The sequence below is a fragment of the Botryllus schlosseri genome, chromosome 1 (genome assembly GCF_051294905.1).
Source record: "Botryllus schlosseri isolate E-star chromosome 1, Bs_hap1, whole genome shotgun sequence".
Taxonomy (NCBI): domain Eukaryota; kingdom Metazoa; phylum Chordata; class Ascidiacea; order Stolidobranchia; family Styelidae; genus Botryllus; species Botryllus schlosseri.
The window spans coordinates 31,695,793-31,714,535 of record NC_137236.1 but is presented as its reverse complement, the minus strand read 5'-3'; the positions used below and the strand labels follow the sequence as shown (position 1 = coordinate 31,714,535).

At 39.8% G+C, this 18,743-nt stretch overlaps 1 protein-coding gene and 1 long non-coding RNA gene across 3 annotated transcripts in view; one reads left to right on the top strand and one right to left on the bottom strand.

Annotated features, from left to right (window-relative positions):
• The window catches only part of LOC145447306 (uncharacterized), a 168,161-nt gene that overhangs the window by 654 nt on the left and 148,764 nt on the right, over positions 1-18,743 (top strand). For both annotated transcript variants that reach the window (XM_080325750.1, XM_080325743.1), the window contains exons 3-8: positions 4,100-4,245; positions 4,581-4,674; positions 8,144-8,277; positions 11,260-11,350; positions 11,665-11,846; positions 17,845-17,935. In XM_080325750.1, the coding sequence (XP_080181876.1) occupies positions 4,100-4,245; positions 4,581-4,674; positions 8,144-8,277; positions 11,260-11,350; positions 11,665-11,846; positions 17,845-17,935 (738 nt within the window). The remainder of the gene's footprint in view (positions 1-4,099; positions 4,246-4,580; positions 4,675-8,143; positions 8,278-11,259; positions 11,351-11,664; positions 11,847-17,844; positions 17,936-18,743) is intronic.
• LOC145447607 (uncharacterized) overlaps positions 1-18,743 on the bottom strand; it is a 142,814-nt gene that overhangs the window by 6,492 nt on the left and 117,579 nt on the right. The gene's annotated exons all lie outside the window — the stretch shown is intronic.

Here is an 18,743-nt window from a genome sequence, read left to right as displayed (position 1 = left end):
ATATGTTACCTCAAAATCCAAACCCTTGTTTTTCGCCAGAATACTATATTATTATTATCAATCCTGTGTACATAATTGTATAGTACATTACATTACGGATCATAGGTTTATATTCTAGCAACGCCTATATTCGCAAACAACGGAAAGTTTAGGCAAAATTCGAAGATTGTTCGTATCAATTCAACCGCTAAAACACCGACGCTAACGACGGAATAAGTTGGCAATCGTCTATTATCTCTCTGTTTTAGTAGTAATCTGGCGTTAACGCTGCATAATGGGGTTGCACTAAAAAAAAACGGTGATTTAAAACCAATGTTTTTTTGAAAACACGAATTGGTGTTTTTTTCAGACGTTGTATAATTATGTCATAATTGTGTAAATACGTTAGGAAAGCATGTAGCCTACTGACGATTTGCACCTAATTTAGCCTACGTATACGATATAGAGTGGCTAGAGCCCTCAAAATTGTATTGGTGCGACAGTTATACCAAGTAGATATAAATAATTGGTACGGAATAGGTGTTTTGATGATGATGATCGCCGATCGTAAAAATGCTGTATAACGATGTAGTCCTGTTTAAAGATACTTTGGTCTGTTGATGACAGTGGTCGGAAGCCCTTTTCGTCGAAGGAGCCTTATTCACCCAATATTTTCAATTGCCAATGTCAATCCATTGTGGTGTTACAATTAAATATTAGTGACGTCATGGCTAAAAATCAAAACAAACAGAACAAACATATTCTAAATGAGGATCATGTTTTAAACATGTTTGTTTTGAAATGATTTTTGTGTTGAATGCAACCTGACTGCAAATGCGTTGTGAGGAGTTTAACTGAAAACGCGGTCGGTAAAATTTGGCCCATTCTCACTAATCGTGCGATACGGGTTTCTCTGTCTGTCTGGAACCATTTGAGTCAGGACAGATACAGCAGTTCGACCAAATAGATTTGAATTACAATATTTTGTTACTGTTATATTCTCCATGCAACCTGAATATAAGAGTTTAGCTTTGACTTTTCGCTTCGCGGATAACTACTTTTTGCCTGTTTTTTCCTGAACGCAGTGTGAACTTTTTGAGTTTTGGAAATTGGATGTCAGTGTCACTAACTTACAGAGGTGGTCAAAGTAGTCAAGAAAGCTACTCAAGTGGAAGTAGAAGTAGCGACGAAAAAAATCTACTCAAGTACAAGTAGAAGTACTTCTTTCCTAAGCCCCCCAAAACTACTTGAAGTAGAAGTAAAATTGACTGAATTTAAATCTGCTCAAGTAAATAAGTATTTTTGAAAACGGTCCTAATTCGTTCGCATGGACTGTCAAAAACTGCAAATTAAGGTATGCGGAAGGTGTATAGAGCGTGATTCATATTGATGCATTCCAGGAGGTATCAATTTTTGACAGAATAAGCAGTCGTCCATATCATGGGAGGCAAATGATAGTATTGATATGGAATGCAATACTAATTCTTTGTTTAATCGAACACCCCGTTTTAGAGAATATCATGGCATGGCGCCCTCCCCCATGTTATAAGGCCCCTAGTTCAGTTGAAGAGCAATACGGAGAAGTTGTGTCGGATACGGCTTTAATAGCTAGCGCGATTAGTATTTGTTAATTAAAAATATGACAAATCGTGAAATTGCCATGTAGTGTATAGCTTTATTTTTGGAAAATATAAGGCATTACTAAACTTGCCTTTTTACTTCAACATGTATGTTTTCCAGACAAAAGAACGGAACCTATGATTAGAGCTCAACGTATAATACTCGTAATTGAAAGAAATATACAAATGCTACTTCTAAAAACCGGAAATATATTTCATGTCTTTTATCCAGAAAGTATCAACGGTGGTCAGCTACAACAGGTCTAACGTTAAAAAAGGGTCGAAGTCCACTTTTCCAGATTAGGACACGTCTTGGGCTGCTAGGTACAATAGGTTATTGCTAGATTGCGAAACGATAGTTTCAAACGTTATGGGGGTCGATACTTACTGTGATGAAATATTTGATATAGGCGACAATGCGGTGTGAACGGAACCACGCAACCCGTCATCTAAGTTATATTCAGTGACATTTCCGGTAAAACATATATGTCACACCACTACTGTGTGCGAAGCGGAGGAAAATTCTGGGAATTACATGACTTTTATGAAAATTAAATATTGGTACTTCGTAAAAACAGCCCCGAAAATCCTTAGGCTAACTTTTTAACTCGGGGATTAAACTACTTCTACTTGACAAACTAAAATAGCGAAAAGTAAGTTAGTAGTTCATAAAATAGTGCAAGGTAGAAGTAGAAGTAGCGAAAAAAAGGTCTACTTGAGTAAATACCAGAAGTAGAGGAAAACTACTTGATAACTTCGGAAAAGTTGAAGAAATTCGTTCCTGACCACCTCTGCTAACTTATCCCTTATGGCAGTGGTCGGGAACCTATGGCTCGAGTGCCATATATGGCTCTTTTCGGTATAAGATATGGCTCTTTGACAAATTTTTAATTTGGTACTGAATTTATCAATATTGCAGCAACTTCTTTGTAAATTTTCATGACGGCCTGAATAATTATTTCCGTGGCAGCATAGACATGCCTTTGAGAGGTCAAGACAGTGGGTTAACCAGGGTTAGGGGCTCGGACCCCCCTTTTAAAAATCCTCAAATTTAGGTTGCTGTCATGCCGGCGGCTAACACCACTGGCGAATTGGATGTACCAGCCATCGCGCGCCTCGAAATCTTGGATAGCACGATACCTTGATTGATACCTTGACATAGCGACGCCTGTAGGACAATGCAGTTTTCAAATACTCGTTGTCTTCTAGATCTACGACGACAAATAAACTTCCTTGGAAATGAAATTACCAAATACAATTTCAAATTAAAAACAACGCCATAGCTATCCACGTTATTGATTGGTAACGTAAGTAGCTTTCTATGACAGCCGTAGAATGAAGGTGTGTTGTGTAGTGTTATGTTACGACGAGTACTTAACGAGTCAATCAATATTAGATTTTCGGAATCAGCACGACAATTTCATTTGAATAATTTCAATGATATAAGGTATGTTTACGAAGAGCTGCGCTATCACAGGTGAAGCTTGGACCGTCTGTGCCTCAGCTGTGCCTTTACTCTCCTTTCGTGCTTTATTTTCGAACAACAAATATGAAAATTACGTGATTTTGGGAATAGAAATGTTCAAAATCTAATCATTTATGAACATCGATAAAAATGCCAATAATATTCGTTGAAGGTTTCACAATTTTCCCTCGCTCATCCCTGACGACAAGTGAGGCACTGCCTCACTTGCCTCCTCTAACCCCACCTCACTGACGTATCACCCCCTGCAGTGGGTATGCATTGCTGTAGTGACCACGTTTGGCTCCACCTAGGCATGTGGGCAGAAAAATATGGCGCACAGTACGAATCCCATAAATTAGTGCTATCAATACTTCACGAATTTTCAATTGTGACGTAAAAGTCGATTGATATTTATGGCCCTTTGAGAGTTACAATTGGAAATATTGGGTTAATATTGCCCTTCTGTCGAAAAAGGTTCCCGACCACCTCCTTATGATGACTTATGATCAAAACACGTCACCGCTTCCATATAATTATAATCTGGCCTCTGATCTTAACATTTCCTGCCTTGTTTGTGGGAAGAATTTCTTACGATATTAGTAGCATATCTCAACATTTGTTAAAAATGCATTGGATAATACAGGGATAGGTCAATCTACTCAGAATTGCCTCGCGGGCCGGATGAAATCATCTGAGGGCCGGATGCGGCCGGCAGGCCGTATGTTAGACACCCCTGGTATAAGTAAATGAAGTCGCAGCTTCCAATTCATGACCAGTCTTCAGTGAACATATTATGATTGAATTTTAGCGCAAGGCGCAGCAGCTTGGTAACAGTGAATTCACTTGTTTTTACGGGACGTCGCAATGGACATTTTTCAAAAAATCGACTAAATTATAATTCAATTTAAGTCTGTTCTCTGCGCATGATCGATGAACAGATTGAGATTGAATGGGAATTTGATTTTATAACTGTACATATGAATATCCTGACTTCGTAACAATGTTCATCACTGCATTTGCAATTAATGTGTTCTAGAGATGGATCAGACGAGCCGTACCGGACTTCAAATATCAGTGCTAGTTCTAGCATAATCGTATGTGGCAGGAAAACGTCTATGTTTACTCGGAGAGTTTGCATATTGCCATCTCAGCTTTACGCACACAAAGATGAGCTTTGTCAAGGTATATCTGAGTATAGGCTATAAGTGTGAAAATATATTGTAGTATACGCAGAAATACGTGACTTGTCACAACATGATCGATATCAAGCCGGCCTCATATCACTGTAGGCGGTCGTGTCCTCAATCCGAAAGTGTGCTATTTTGTAGTGTAGAAACATATCGATTTAATTTGAATACACATTTTGCACTTGCATCCATCGATACATCCAACTGGAAAGACCTAGTCACGCAAATTTCACAACGCATGACCTTTGAGGATGACAGCGACAATCTGATTCGAATCCGTAGTTTGACTCGTTTAGACTGAAATCCCGTCAATATTTCACATGTTTTCAGGTTCAACGTGTAAATTCCTGCATGAATTTCCATGCGCGGACGGCTCACAATGCATACCGAAATCAGGCTTCTGCAACGGGATGGCAAACTGCCTGTAAGTAGACCGCAATAAGTATATAAGCGGTTGAGTATTCTCACGCAAGTGTCATTATCGCTTTATATTCTCGGGCAAAAAGCCTAGTAGTTGAGCCCCAAAACCCTGTAATTCATACCTACCTATCAGTGTTAAACTCGAACGTTTTGGGGGAGTTTATAAATATTATACTAGCATCCGTTTGCCAAGTGTGACATATGCACTTCACATGTTTAATCCTTATGTGATTGAGAGCAAACCATGGAAACAATATAAACATTAGGGTTGTCCAAAATTTGGAAAATTTAAAAAGGTCTCTGTGATTGTGTCTCATTCTATAGATTATTGATAAAAAACAACAATTAGCCTCAAAGAAGCTTACAGGAAAGCCGTTAAGATTTCGGTCAAAGCGTTTGAAAGTAGCTGGTCAATAATGGGCGTGCCACTGACCATAGAACGGCGAGAAGACTAGTAATCAAACAACCACGGCTCTTGATTGGCTAATCGGCTATGCTTCAATGACCACGGCAGCAGCAGCTTGCTGATCTGGTGTTCAAGAAGTCTGCTACCGGCGGGGATTCTTAGTGCGCATTGTTAGTAGTTTGGCAGGTGATGATTTAAGATTAATTCAGGACATGTTGAGGTACGAAATACATGATGAACAAACAACACCTGCTTCACAGAAGCTTTTACAGCATGACTGCTTCATTGTGAAGGAAACGGCTGAAGCCTACATGTCGTGTTTTCATCGAGAGAAAGCAAAGGCGCTTATGCAAGTGTTGAGCGAATTCACCGTTTCAGTACGGATCCACTATCAGTGAATACAAATATATAATGCTTAGCAATGACACTATACGTTGTGTGATCTTATTGGGCTAAAGCTGTAGTATATAGGTGACGTTTTGAAGGCTCTAGGGATCGGCGGAATCAGCCGGTTATGCTTGGCCCTTATCAGATGCTTATAACAAATTGAATGCACTTGTAGGCGTTGGTAAAGTCCTTAATAATAACGCATAAAAGAGGTGGCAATGTACGCACACTCGCAAAGGCTGTGCTGGATATGGTATGTCAAAGTCTCTATTGATCCCGCAGAAAAGAGGTGTAAAGAAAAGCACAGACTACGCTGCAAATAGTATCCAGCATAGCCTGTGCTTACCTTAAACCTCTTTTCTGCAGCATCATTAACCCTTTCGCCGCGGGTGCATCCTGGAGGATCCATGCACAGTTTTCCACAAACACGCTTCAATCAATTAACGACATCTTGCGTTGTAGGGGTCATAAACGGTTACAATGATCGTCTATAAGTAGCGATTGTCGATACGCATACGACCAGCTATATATAACCGATTGCCTTATGGCATAACCTGTCCAAAATTCAGATTGAATACAGGAAAACGTTTCCCGCAAAATACAATGTGTAGCTCAGTTCGCCTGAATGAACGCTAATCTTATAATTCCTTATATCTTCCGTTCTACACGTCGTAAGCAGACACAGTTGTCGTTTTAGAGTAGTTGTTGATCGCAAGAGTTCATTGCAACCATAATATCGAGAATTAGTTGGATAGAACACGCTTCAACTTGGTGTGAAATAAAGCAATATGCTGTTACGTGAAAAATGCCGCGCACGTATGAGCATTGCCGCATAAGGCCATATACATTCACTTACGATTGTCTTATACAGTTGAATGTCACACACATAGTTAGATGCAGTCCATAACACTTCAACAAGATCAGTATCACGAAGGTTGGTCTTATATACGTTACACGACGCCAGTGCTAAACACTGCAGACATGGGTGTGTAAGTTGGCGCGACTGTACAGTACTCGCGCCTGTAATAACAACATCATACAGACAGTTGAATCATCCGTTTTATAAGTTATACGAAGTGACTGTAGACTTCAATGAATAGATGTTGATCATATGCCCATATCCTGACGAACCTGTATCAAACATTCGATGTGTAGAACACGTTTCAAATTTATATGAAATGAAGCAACAAGAGAAATCGCGTTTCTATGAGAAGTGTCAAACAAGGCAATATGTTTACTTACGATGGCCTTGTGCAGTTGCAAATTGAACATTTTGTTAGGTATGTACGATCAATAGTATCTATAAGATCAGTAACATGGATTTGGTCTTTGACAACTCTTATAAGTGAATTCAATTTGCTGTAAGTATAACTGACAAGCATAACCGGCCGATTCATTCGATCCCTAGAACCTTCAATGCTTCACTATATACTACAACTGGGATCCAATAAGATCACACAAAGTATAGTGTCATTGTTAAGCTTTATATATTTGTATTCTCTGATGGTGGATCCGTACTGAAACGGTGAATTCGCTCAACACTTGCATAAGCGCCTTTGCTTTCTCTCGATGAAAACACGACATGTAGGCTTCAGCCGTTTCCTTCACAATGAAGCAGTCATGCTGTAAAAGCTTCTGTGAAGCAGGTGTTGTTTGTTCATCATGTATTTCGTACCTCAACATGTCCTGAATTAATCTTAAATCGTCACCTGCCAAACTACTAACAATGCGCACTCAGAATCCCCGCCGGTAGCAGACTTCTTGAACACCTGATCAGCAAGCTGCTGCTGCCGTGGTCATTGAAGCATAGCCGATTAGCCAATCAAGAGCCGTGGTTATTTGATTACTAGTCTTCTCGCCGTTCTATGGTCAGTGGCACGCCCATTCTTGACCAGCTACTTTCAAACGCTTTGACCGAAATCTTAACGGCTTTCCTGTAAGCTTCTTTCAGGCTAATTGTTGTTTTTTATCAATAATCTATAGAATGAGACACAATCACGGAGACTTTTTGAGATTTTCCAAATTTTGGACAACCCTAATAAACATGGATATTAATATTATTCACGCCCTGTCCTATAATTATCAACACATAGAACTTGTCGAGACGGAAAACCACAATCTTCAGTACGACTGCTGAATGCATTGAAAGTTTTGATATGGATGTATCCTTAAAAGTAGTAACTTGCTTATATTTTGATCTACGCTCTTAGGCGATACGTATTTATTTGTTATGATTTATTATGTATACTTTAAACAATTTCATGTCCGCGATATCAATGATCATTCCTTATTGGCAAAAGATGACAGAACATCAAATGTTTCATGGGCTGAATAAAAAAACTGAATTTGATTTGTTGTTTCTGTGTCCGGTTGTGTAAATTTTTCTTTGCCTTGTTTTGGCAAGTTTTGCGTGCAACTACCAGGGAATTGTAAAATATCATACAACTAAAATCAACCAATACTAATTTCGTTTTACTTGCCAGCAAAAAGTCATCTTGTGATTTCTAAAAATATGGGAGGCCTAGCTAAATCGGTCTGGTAAACAATTTACTGCGCATCGACAACATCTCTTCGCTCTGACAAATGACGTTCGAACATATAAGGATTTGAGCCCCTCATAATAATGAATCGAAGTCATTTCATATCTGTTTCTTTATTCATCTGCCTTCTACTCGTTTAGTGACAGATCGGACGAAATATATCACTACAGCAGCTCTTTCGGTGGTAAGCTCAGCGCCACGATGTGCCGCAGAAACGACAGAACCTGCAATATTACAACTCCATTTATAAAAGACAAAGAATTATTTTGCGAAAGTATTTGCACTTATACTATTATCATATAAGTACGCGCACAGTGCATATCCGAGACCCATCATTTCTGGTGACATTAGGATGTTCCTATTATCGTCCTGTCTGCACATTATATTTCCTTAATGATTCGGCCATGCTCGCGATAACGCAAAATGCGGTCAATTTTATGTGGACGTAAATTTGAAAATAGTTTATAATGAACAGATCAATCGAACGTGGACCTTACGATGTTGAATTATCAACCTAACTGTTTATGTTCCGTGCACATAGATACCAGTGTTGGGATGACTCGAGTCATGACTTGACTCGAGTCAGACTCGAGTCACCTTCTTCGTATGACTTGACTTGACTCGAGTCACTTTGCTAAAATGACTTGACTTGACTTGACTCGTCGTATCAGAAATGTGGATTGACTCGTGACTCGGAGCAAAATTCACGAGTCAATTTCAAGTCATCAAGTAATCGGTGTCGATAATAATCAATGCATCTTGCATATGTCGGGATTGTTCGCGAAACGCTGGTGCAACCCGTGAAAGCGACCAATCATTCAATAATCGTGCGTTTGACTGAGCCTCCATTGTTCTCTCACAAATAAATTGATCGCAAAACGAAGTGATCGAAGCTTACAGGCTACGTTGTCGTAAGCTAGTAGTAAAATAATAAAATGGTAAACTGTCTATTTCTGTTCTATATTCTTACCTTAACATAACCTATTGTGTTGAACTTGAATTCGAATATAGTTTATACAGTGCGTTGGCCCAGGCTCGAATTGTATCATATCGATTTGTAAATTTCTTTCGTTTCTATATTCTTCATTTTGGCTGGTAACTATAAACTGAGGCTATGTGATTACTTACGTAGTTTAGCAGTTCCACGCGTGAGCGATACAGCGCATTCTTGCGTGTTTATTTAACTCTATATTCGTTCATCGGCTCGGAATCAATGACCACTCAATATGTATTTCAGACAGCTAGCAATATGCAATGACGTAAGCATGCCTCATACTTCGAAAAGGCAACTTGACTTGAATTGTGACTTGACTCGTGACTTGACTTGACTTGACTCGACTTTACTCTAGTCACCTCCAAAAATCTAGTGACTTGACTTGACTCGAGTCACCTTTGAAAATCGATTGACTTGACTTGACTCGAGTCAAAATGTGCAATGACTCGAAATGACTCGTGACTCGAAGGTAGTGACTTGATCCCAACACTGATAGATACAGTCCTTATCAATTTAACTGAAATTACGCTGTGTGGAGACGCTAAAATTTTTTAACCAGACAAAAGCTCCTAAAGTTCACAGACTCCCTGGCGGTTCACGAACTACTGAAAAGGGGTCCGCGAATGTTCGATGAAATTTTTAGTGTTGTCATTCCAATGTCCATAAAGCATTGATACATTATCAATAATAGCATAATACCACCTAAAATCGAAATTAATCTTGATCATTCTTAGTATGGCGTTTCAAGATATAATCGCATTCTGTTGTTACGTACTTCGAACATTGCTGTTTTGCCGCGATTTCAACATTGTAAAATCTTATCAGTTGCAGTCTTACGTTTAATTTATTATTATCATATTTGTTCCTATCCGGTTTAACTCAAAATTAAAAATGTTTTAGCCTGTTATCGTGCAAATGGTGAGTGACTGTAACAAGTGATGCTAACAGGTTTGCTGATCTCATAAAATTGCTTTATACGGTTCGATATACCCAGTGCGAGTCAGCTGAATCCGACCACAGGATAAATGTCCCTTGGCCTTGTTATATGTGACTGGTTTTCGTTCTGTTAAATTGGTGTGAAAGTAAAGTTCTACACCGTGAATTGCCGTTTACATACTTTGTGCCCTATGATAATTTGGGAATCGGCGTAATACACGTTTCACGTTTCTAGTTTATCGCCGAAGACGGGAGCCTGTTACCCTTTTCGGTAATATTATATGGCTCTCTGATAGACTTTTAACTTGACACTGAATTCGTATCTTATTTAGCAATATTGTGGCATAATTGTCAGAATGATTATTGTTGTGGTAGCTCCGTCATGTCCTTTTGATGCCCAAGCAGTGTTTTCATTGGTTCTAGGGACTCGAAAAACCTTCCTTATAAAAACCTAAAATTCATTGTTATGTTGCCTGCTTATAATTGCTAATTTCTCAATCCAATATAATAGTTATTTTTGAACAGTCGATATGGCGACACCTGTATGGCAATGCAAATCCACATTGTCTTCTCGATCATCGGCTAGAAATGAAATCTCGTAGAAGGGACATTACCGATCACAAATTCAAATTGCATAATCTACATTCCTGATTGTTAGGTGGTTTGTCCGGCATTCTGTTACTGTAGCTCAAATGTAGGCTTGTAGCGTTGTGTTTTTTCTAAATGATATCATCTAACAATATTCTCCGTCGCTAAAGTTATTATCCCTGCTTAGGGGAACTGATTGGCTCTTGACTCCCAGCTGATCAATTGAGGTATGGCCACGCACGTGTATGCTGCACGGATTCTTGTGAAAGACGCGTAACTTTTAGTTCTATCTAGAATTGCTTATCTTTCTCGTATATTTACATTGCAATCCCCTCAAGCTTCAAGACACGTTAGCTGAGCTATAATGCCTGACGCTCAACTATTCTTTTTCAGTGTGACACATGCTCAAATGTCGGGCAAACGGCTTGATAAGTGTGAGTCGTATAACATCCCATCAGTTTTTTAATAGAAAATATGGCTCACTCGACGAATCGCTCGTGATGAAATTCCATATCGTGTCGCCATGAGGTCACGAAACTTCGATTGTGACGTAACATGACGTATGGCTCTTTGAAAATTCAAATTGAAAATATAAGGCAAATATGGCTCTCTTGACTAAAAAGGATCCTGACCTCTGGGTATAGGGTCGCCTTCACCGATGAAACATTCGCGGTGTGTGTTGCTCAATCGTTACAGTAAAATACCTAATGGGCGCATATTGAATGATGTAAATTTCAGGCGATAATTGTGCATCGACCTCATTCGCTTGCCAGGACGGTCACGGGTGTATCGATGACATACGATTTTGCGATGGAATAACTGATTGCGGGTATGTCTGATTTATTGAGGAAATTGTATTGCGGTTTTTGTGCGACCTGTTACAGTTTGTAGTGATTTTACTACAAGATAGCGAGTTTTCAGTGTTCCTTCATTGTTGATGAAACTATGAAGTAACGATGAACACGAATTCGTCCTGCTATGTCCCAACCCATCAGCATCCTTACCGTCGGGAATAAACTCATTTCATTATGTATATAAAGTATATAAATATTATTGCAAAGCAGAGTTCGAAGCTTCGTATCTTAATTCATGACGATCTACCCTGTGCTCTTTCTGCTTGGGAATTATATTATGTATATTTAGGGACGGATCAGACGAGCCTCCTTATAGATACAGAAACACCAGTTACGATCCAAATACTCGAATTTGCCACGGAATCTCATGGGGGTACCACGTGATTGCTGGACGACAACAAAAGGGTTGGGGTACACGGATTTGCCTGTTATCGCAAAATCTTGAACCGGTCGAGTCAGACATATGTCAGGGTGAGAGGAACTTTATCACTATGGATTTTTTTAATAATTTTATTTAGATCACGGTTATTTAAAAGCATCTTCGCCAGCACACCCTTTTAGGGATTTTCATGGCTTGGTGTCCTCATAGCATCGGTGCCATTCTGCAATCGACATGATGAAAGTTTATAATCCGGGTTTTTGCGCTGGTCTAGAAAATGGTTGAAACACATTTTGGGTTACCATAACAATCTTTGCGGACGTGCTCAAACCACCATATCGCCATACCGCCTCTATGCGATTGGCGACACGGCGAATTTAAATTGGTTATTGTATAGTTGCGTTGTGCGGTCGGCAAATAATATTGAGAATATGGTATATTGACTTTAGAAATATATAGTAGAATACTACTGCGTAAAAACAGAGGCAATACTGCATGCAGCTAGCTGTATGTATGCATAAATACGTACTTCAATTTGCTTCAATATAAGTGTAGGCTACCTCCAATAAAACATGTTTTATATACCGTGTATATATGAAGTACGGATGGTGTGAACGTGAGGTTCAGGTTCGCGCTATGTGTGTGAATCGCATAAATTTAGAGGTTCAGTTCACAAACGACCCTTGGTGGGTTCCGGACTGGAAACCTATTTAATGTACTACAATTTTACACTTCATTATAACGTACTTAGTTTAAATTCTTCGTAATTCACCTTTGGACCATTCGATGCAAAGTGCTGGCAGTATAAAAAAACTCAACACTAAACGATGATGCACCTTTCCAATATCCGAATTTTTACTTGCTTTTTCACAAAGGTTTGCTCATAATATTCAGCTTTCTGTTTGTGAATATTTAGTGATTCTCGGCTGAGAGCTTGACCCGCAATCACACAACATCCAGAACGAAATACACTACATATAGGTATTCAGGGAATGGTGCCTATTCAACCAATCATTGAAATCGATATAAAGAATACGTCGTTGTCTAATGTAAAAAAATCCTGCGTGCGTAGGAGTATATCTTCATTTGATATGTTTACTGTATCACAAAAACCCAATCTGTACTATTGCGATGTTGGCTACTGTATAACTTGTTAATGGGGCAGGGTTGTAACCAAGTCACATGGTTGCGAGTGAAAAGTCAATGTCACTTTTATAGTTTTGACTCAAGTCAAGTCGAGATATTTTCAATTCAACATCGAGTCAAGTCCGAGTCCAAGTCATTGAGGAGAGGGTTGATTGCGAGTCTTAGTGTTGTGACTCGAGTCTGAGTCCAAGTCATTGTGTTCACTGTTCAGTTTTGAGTTCAATCCAGTGTTACTGTGGGACATCATGTTAATTTTGGGGGGTTCAATAATTTAGGAGCCATACCTGTATTCGCTAGATGGCGTATGCTTGACGACACTTCCTGGTCTGGTCTAAGGGAATATTCTGGATATAGCTGTGATAGGGTAGGCTACTGTGTGTATCAATAATAGTAATTGGCCCACCGGACGTTGGCCCACCGGACGTTCCCCCACTGTATCTAACGATCTTGTTCAGTCAATATCTTATTCGTGCTACGGCTGTGTCGTATTATAATTTGGATATAAGGAAATTTGATCTATTGGAACTTCGAGCAATACACGGTTTCTACCGTACTTCAAGCTCTCGTATATTTACATCGGGAAATTTATGTAAGACTTTGCGGCGCTGTCGGTTGAAGGGAAGACAGCAGGCAGTTCAGCGACCGCAACATCCGTATCAGCCCACTCTTTAAACTCTGCTCGAGTTATATGACTCGCATTCATAATACCGTCATTTTCTTCATTTCTAACAGTTGCTGACCCTATTTCACAAGTATCAGGACTGATCGACGATCGATACCAATAATATGGTGACTTTACTATTCTTCGAAATTACAATGAAATATCTGTATGGGCCGTCCTAATCTCGAGTCATATGACTTGGTTCGAGTCATGCATAATGACTCGAGTACAAGTCTTGTCAATACAAAAAATGACTCGAGTCGAGTCGACTCGCTTAAAAATCGTGACTCGACTCATTACAACCCTGTTATAGGGTAACCCTGTTATACCAGTGCCAGATACCTATAGCGACGACTCAGCCCACATTCTGCCACAATGCTGAGGAACATGCTGACTTATTAAACGTCAGCAAATGTATCAACTAAAGCAGGGGTCGACAACCTTTCGTATGCAGCGTGCCAGGATACCAAATAATTGTATACTATTACCAACTGGCGTGCCAACCATTTTTAATTTTGTCATATTTAGCATTTCAAGTAAGGAATCACAGCAACCACATATCTGTAGCTGGGAACGCCATCGGTTACGTCAGTGATTCTTTCAGTATATTGGTCGCAAAGTGTATAAATTTCGGCGGGACCGGTCAATACCGGGAATAGACATTACCGAGAACAGACAATATCGAGAATGCGATTACCGAGAATGGACATTACCGATAATTTATATTACCGAAAATACTATTACGGAGAATGAACATTACCGAAAATATTATTACCGAGAATACTATTACCGAGAATGACCATTACCGAGAATGGATAATACCGAGAAAACTATTACCGAGAATGGCTATTACCGAGAATACCATTACGGAGAATGACCATTACCGAGAATCGACAAAACCGAGAATTGATACCACCGAGAAAGGCTCGATCGAGCCGAATCTGGTATAACCGCGTTCGTTTCGGCGCGCCACTTAAGCCGATACCTGAATCGATGCGATACGATCGGAGCGAGCTGTAATCGTCGATTCCAAAATCGCGTAAATCCCCATAAGAAACGCATGGGGCTATACGAGTTCGATACACGGGACCGCGATCGGCGATATCTCTCCGGCCAGATGTCGGATCTAGCCGAGCGAGGTTTAGTAGAAATTGCTACTGCACTAGACCTACCATTTAAATTTAGTCGCGTAATGGTCGATGTTCTGTGGTTGCCTTGATCGTTTCCAAGTATACGGTGTTCGGTACCATGGCCGATAACTGACAGGTCCATCAAAGATAAAAATGATAAAAATGTGCCAACCCCTGCAAATCATTTTTGCAACGCACAGAGCGCACGGAGTCGCGTGTTGCTGAACGCATGTCTCGTATCGTGGAAATGCCCTGGGTCAAAATACTGGTTCCTATAAACTATTCCCGATCCCACAGGCTGCACAGTGCGCATACTGCACATATGAACACTCCTAGACTAAAGCCTCCAAACGGTTTCATACGATATTAGGTTGCCGTGACTATATTTTTGTGGGTCTCCCAAAATCAAGAAGTCAGATCTCGGTAAATCGCGAGGAGCTAGAAATAATATGTCGAGGATAACTAAAACTCTATATTATGTTGATTTATCAAATAATTTTAGCTTTTTTCCATTTTGACAACACATGTGACATATTTTGCAACAAACATGGTCATAATAGGTTGTGTTCGTCAAATCATCTCGCGTGCCACAAATGGCAAGCGTGCTGGGTTTTGTCGATTCCTGAACGAAAGCAATCAAATGCTATATTATTCCCATAAAATCAATATCGTCCGTCGCTTTGCCAACAATTTCGTCGAGGACTTGCAACAGAATATAAGCTTTACGGCCGAGGCCAGATCGGATAATATATTCTCAAAAAATCGAATGACTTGAATTGACTTGAGTCGAGTCAAAATGCGCGATGACTCGAAGGTATGAACATGATCCAAACACTGGCTATGCCATTTTTCTTTTGGGTAATTCCGTCATATTCCGAAAAAAAGATCGCTGCCAGGGGCGGTAGCGCAAAGGTCGAGTCCAAACGTATACTGATGTAGCTAAACAGGTCACTGGATTTGCCATTAGCAGGGTTGGTTTTTGTTACTTGTTAGTATTGTAATATATGGTGATCGGCTACTATGGCCTTTTGCACCTGGTCCAAAGAGTCTGAGAAATTCATTAGCGTTACAACTGTCTGCCGGTTAGGTTAACGAATTCAGCTACTGGTAGTAAATTTCGTAGATCTGATAACAGGTTTGAATTGAAACGGTATGCCTAGATTTGCCGGGCCCTGTGGATATAAAGCTGTATCAGCTGTATCACCCTGTGGATATAAAGCTGTATCAGCAGTATCAGCTGTATCAGCTGTATCACCCTGTGGATATAAAGCTGTATCAGACTGTGGATATAAAGCTGTATCAGCTGTACCACCATGTGGATATAAAGCTGTATCACAGCTGTATCAGTTGTATCGCAGCTGTCTCACTCATATATCAGCTGTAGCATGAATTATCAACAATTTTCGCGCTTCACGCTGGCTCACTAAACAGTACAACAATAATTTCATGGCAAAAGCAAACAACGTGATGGGGGACGGTTTATCACCCTATAGGAGGCCAAGACTCAAGGTTTTTTGCGGAGCTTGACGAAGTGCTGTTTCGTTCCTGATTATTGTTCGAGGGGTCCTACCTTTTCAAACACACCTCATTCAGCTCTACCGGTCGGTAGCATGAGCAGAGAGAGGAAAAAAATTGATAGCAATCTATATGCAATTCTTGATCATATATTGACCGACTCGATTATGAAATATAGAAATTTCTCTTGCTTTGCGCGTTTAGGCGAGAAGAGCTGAGTCACTAAATGGACACCCAATGTAGATGATATGTAGCGATAAACAGCGTATATAGCCTGAGGGGGGTCGGTTTATCACGCTGTAGGGGGCCCGAGACCAACGTTTTTTTTGGGGGGAGGGCTGACGAAGTCCTGTTACGGCCCTGGCTATAATGCGTCCTGATAATGCTAATAAACCAATGATGATGATGATCTGGTTTACGTCTGACATTGCGTGTTTGCATAATCACTGTAGGGGACGATACCATTGTGTTCCGATACCTGGCTATATTGCATCCCAGACGTAGTCTTGGTGTGATACTTTTTATGCAGAGAGAAACCTGGATGATAAAGCTGATAATTGAGTGATACAGTTCATACCTGAGTGACATGGTTGATACTTGAGTGATAGCCTATACTAGACTATTTCGCGCATCTCAGACATAGTATAGACGTGATACTTATTGCAGAGTGATACCCGGGTGAATCTCGGCACGGTTTGTCTTATATAACATGGGAGCAGCGATGATTCTCAAAGTATTAAAACAATAATAATAAAAAATCGAGAATTTTTTGAACACAAGACACCGATTCCATACAGGTAGAGTGATACAGCTGATAGGGCTGTGATACAGCTGATAAAGCGTTATATCCGCAGTCTGGTACAACTGATACAGCTTCATATCCACAGGGTGATACAGCTGATACAGCTGATACTGCTGATATAGCTGATACAGCTTTATATCGACAGGGCCGATTCGCCGCTGTCGTCTTCAAGTGATCGCGATGAGTCGAATAGCGTTTGCAATCAATTAAAAAGTGCTCGACCGTGTCGTCGATATCGCGCGTATCGCATAAACCCGTGTCGTGGCATTCGATTCTTCGAAGGTGCCGTTGGAGCCTACAGTGGCTATGCAGTTTGCAATCTTATCAGAATTGATGAGATTATTCTCGAGGATATGCTGCGGCGTGGCATTGTTGTTAGTGAAGCGAATATCTTGCGATATTTCGAATTATCATATTATCTTCATCAGATTAAAATATTTTTATTTACAATGAGCTGTAACGCAGAACATGTGGAAATTGAGATCTATGATGAAACTGCTAGGATAGCAATAATGTCTAATCGTGAATGCATCGCTGCTCCAACCTTATTTCATTTTATGCCACAAGTATACGCTATTCATTAGGAGTCATATTATGGACATAGCAGGATGCAATCATACAAGGAGATAAGGGGTGTCGATACGATTAACTACATGGTCTAGTCGTCTGTCACGAAGTGATAAAATTAAGGTAAAAAAAAAAAGGAAATTTAGCAGATTCCGATTAAGCCGGCAATTGATCGCTCAATTTACTGGACGGTAATTTATCCACTTTAAAATATACAAAGTTGAATGTCGATCATTTTATCTTCATAAACGACCAATTGCATCCGACAGGATCAACCTGCAGCGAAGGTGAATTCTCATGTTTGGATGGCTCTCAATGCGTACTATACGAAAAGTTTTGCAACGGCATTGCAGATTGCGAGTAAGTATCCATGATTAAAAATCAATCTCCTTGCTAGAGAACGGTGAAAGAAATGAATACGTTTGTTTCGTTTTTTAATTATTTCATGTAATTAGGTTCACTTTGATTTAAAATAGTATTTCGAGCATCCCTTACCGCTCCTCTTTAAATTGAAGTAGAGTGATGGGCCTTACTATACTGTTGGGCGTGGTATCCATAGTTATTTGTCTAGGTATCGATAGTTTCATTTGTCTTTTTTTTTTCATTTATTCCCTCGCGTAATGGTAGCGGTAATAATAATAATGGGTCACATACAGTATAGTATAAATATATATATATATTCAGTTATCGCCTTAAAATATCTTCTGCACAGTATATTCTTCCTTTTTTTGCCATGTGGATGAGACTGAGTGCGAACAGTTCTCGGCCATTTGTGGCTCAGTATTGCGATGGATAATGTAGCAAGTAGGACTTCCATTATTATCAGTGATCATACCGATTTTTTTTTTTTTCTGGATCGTTTATTGATACTCTAAGACTGTTCGTCCCAACCTACACGTGAAATTGCGTGACAATTCGCGAAAACGAATGTATCGAGCAGACAAAACATGTGATGGAATATTGTAAATGAGAAATCGTTTTTCAAGCAGTAATTCGTCTTTTACGTCGTACACAAAGGGGTTACGATTATAGCTTGCGTCGCGGCAAATGTTTGCTGATTATAATCGAGCTGGATTGAAGTTTTCAATCAACGTTCACAAAGCTAAAATGGAGAAGGAAATTAATTCAAATTTTAAGATGCACAAAAACAAACTGTCCAACATCGCGC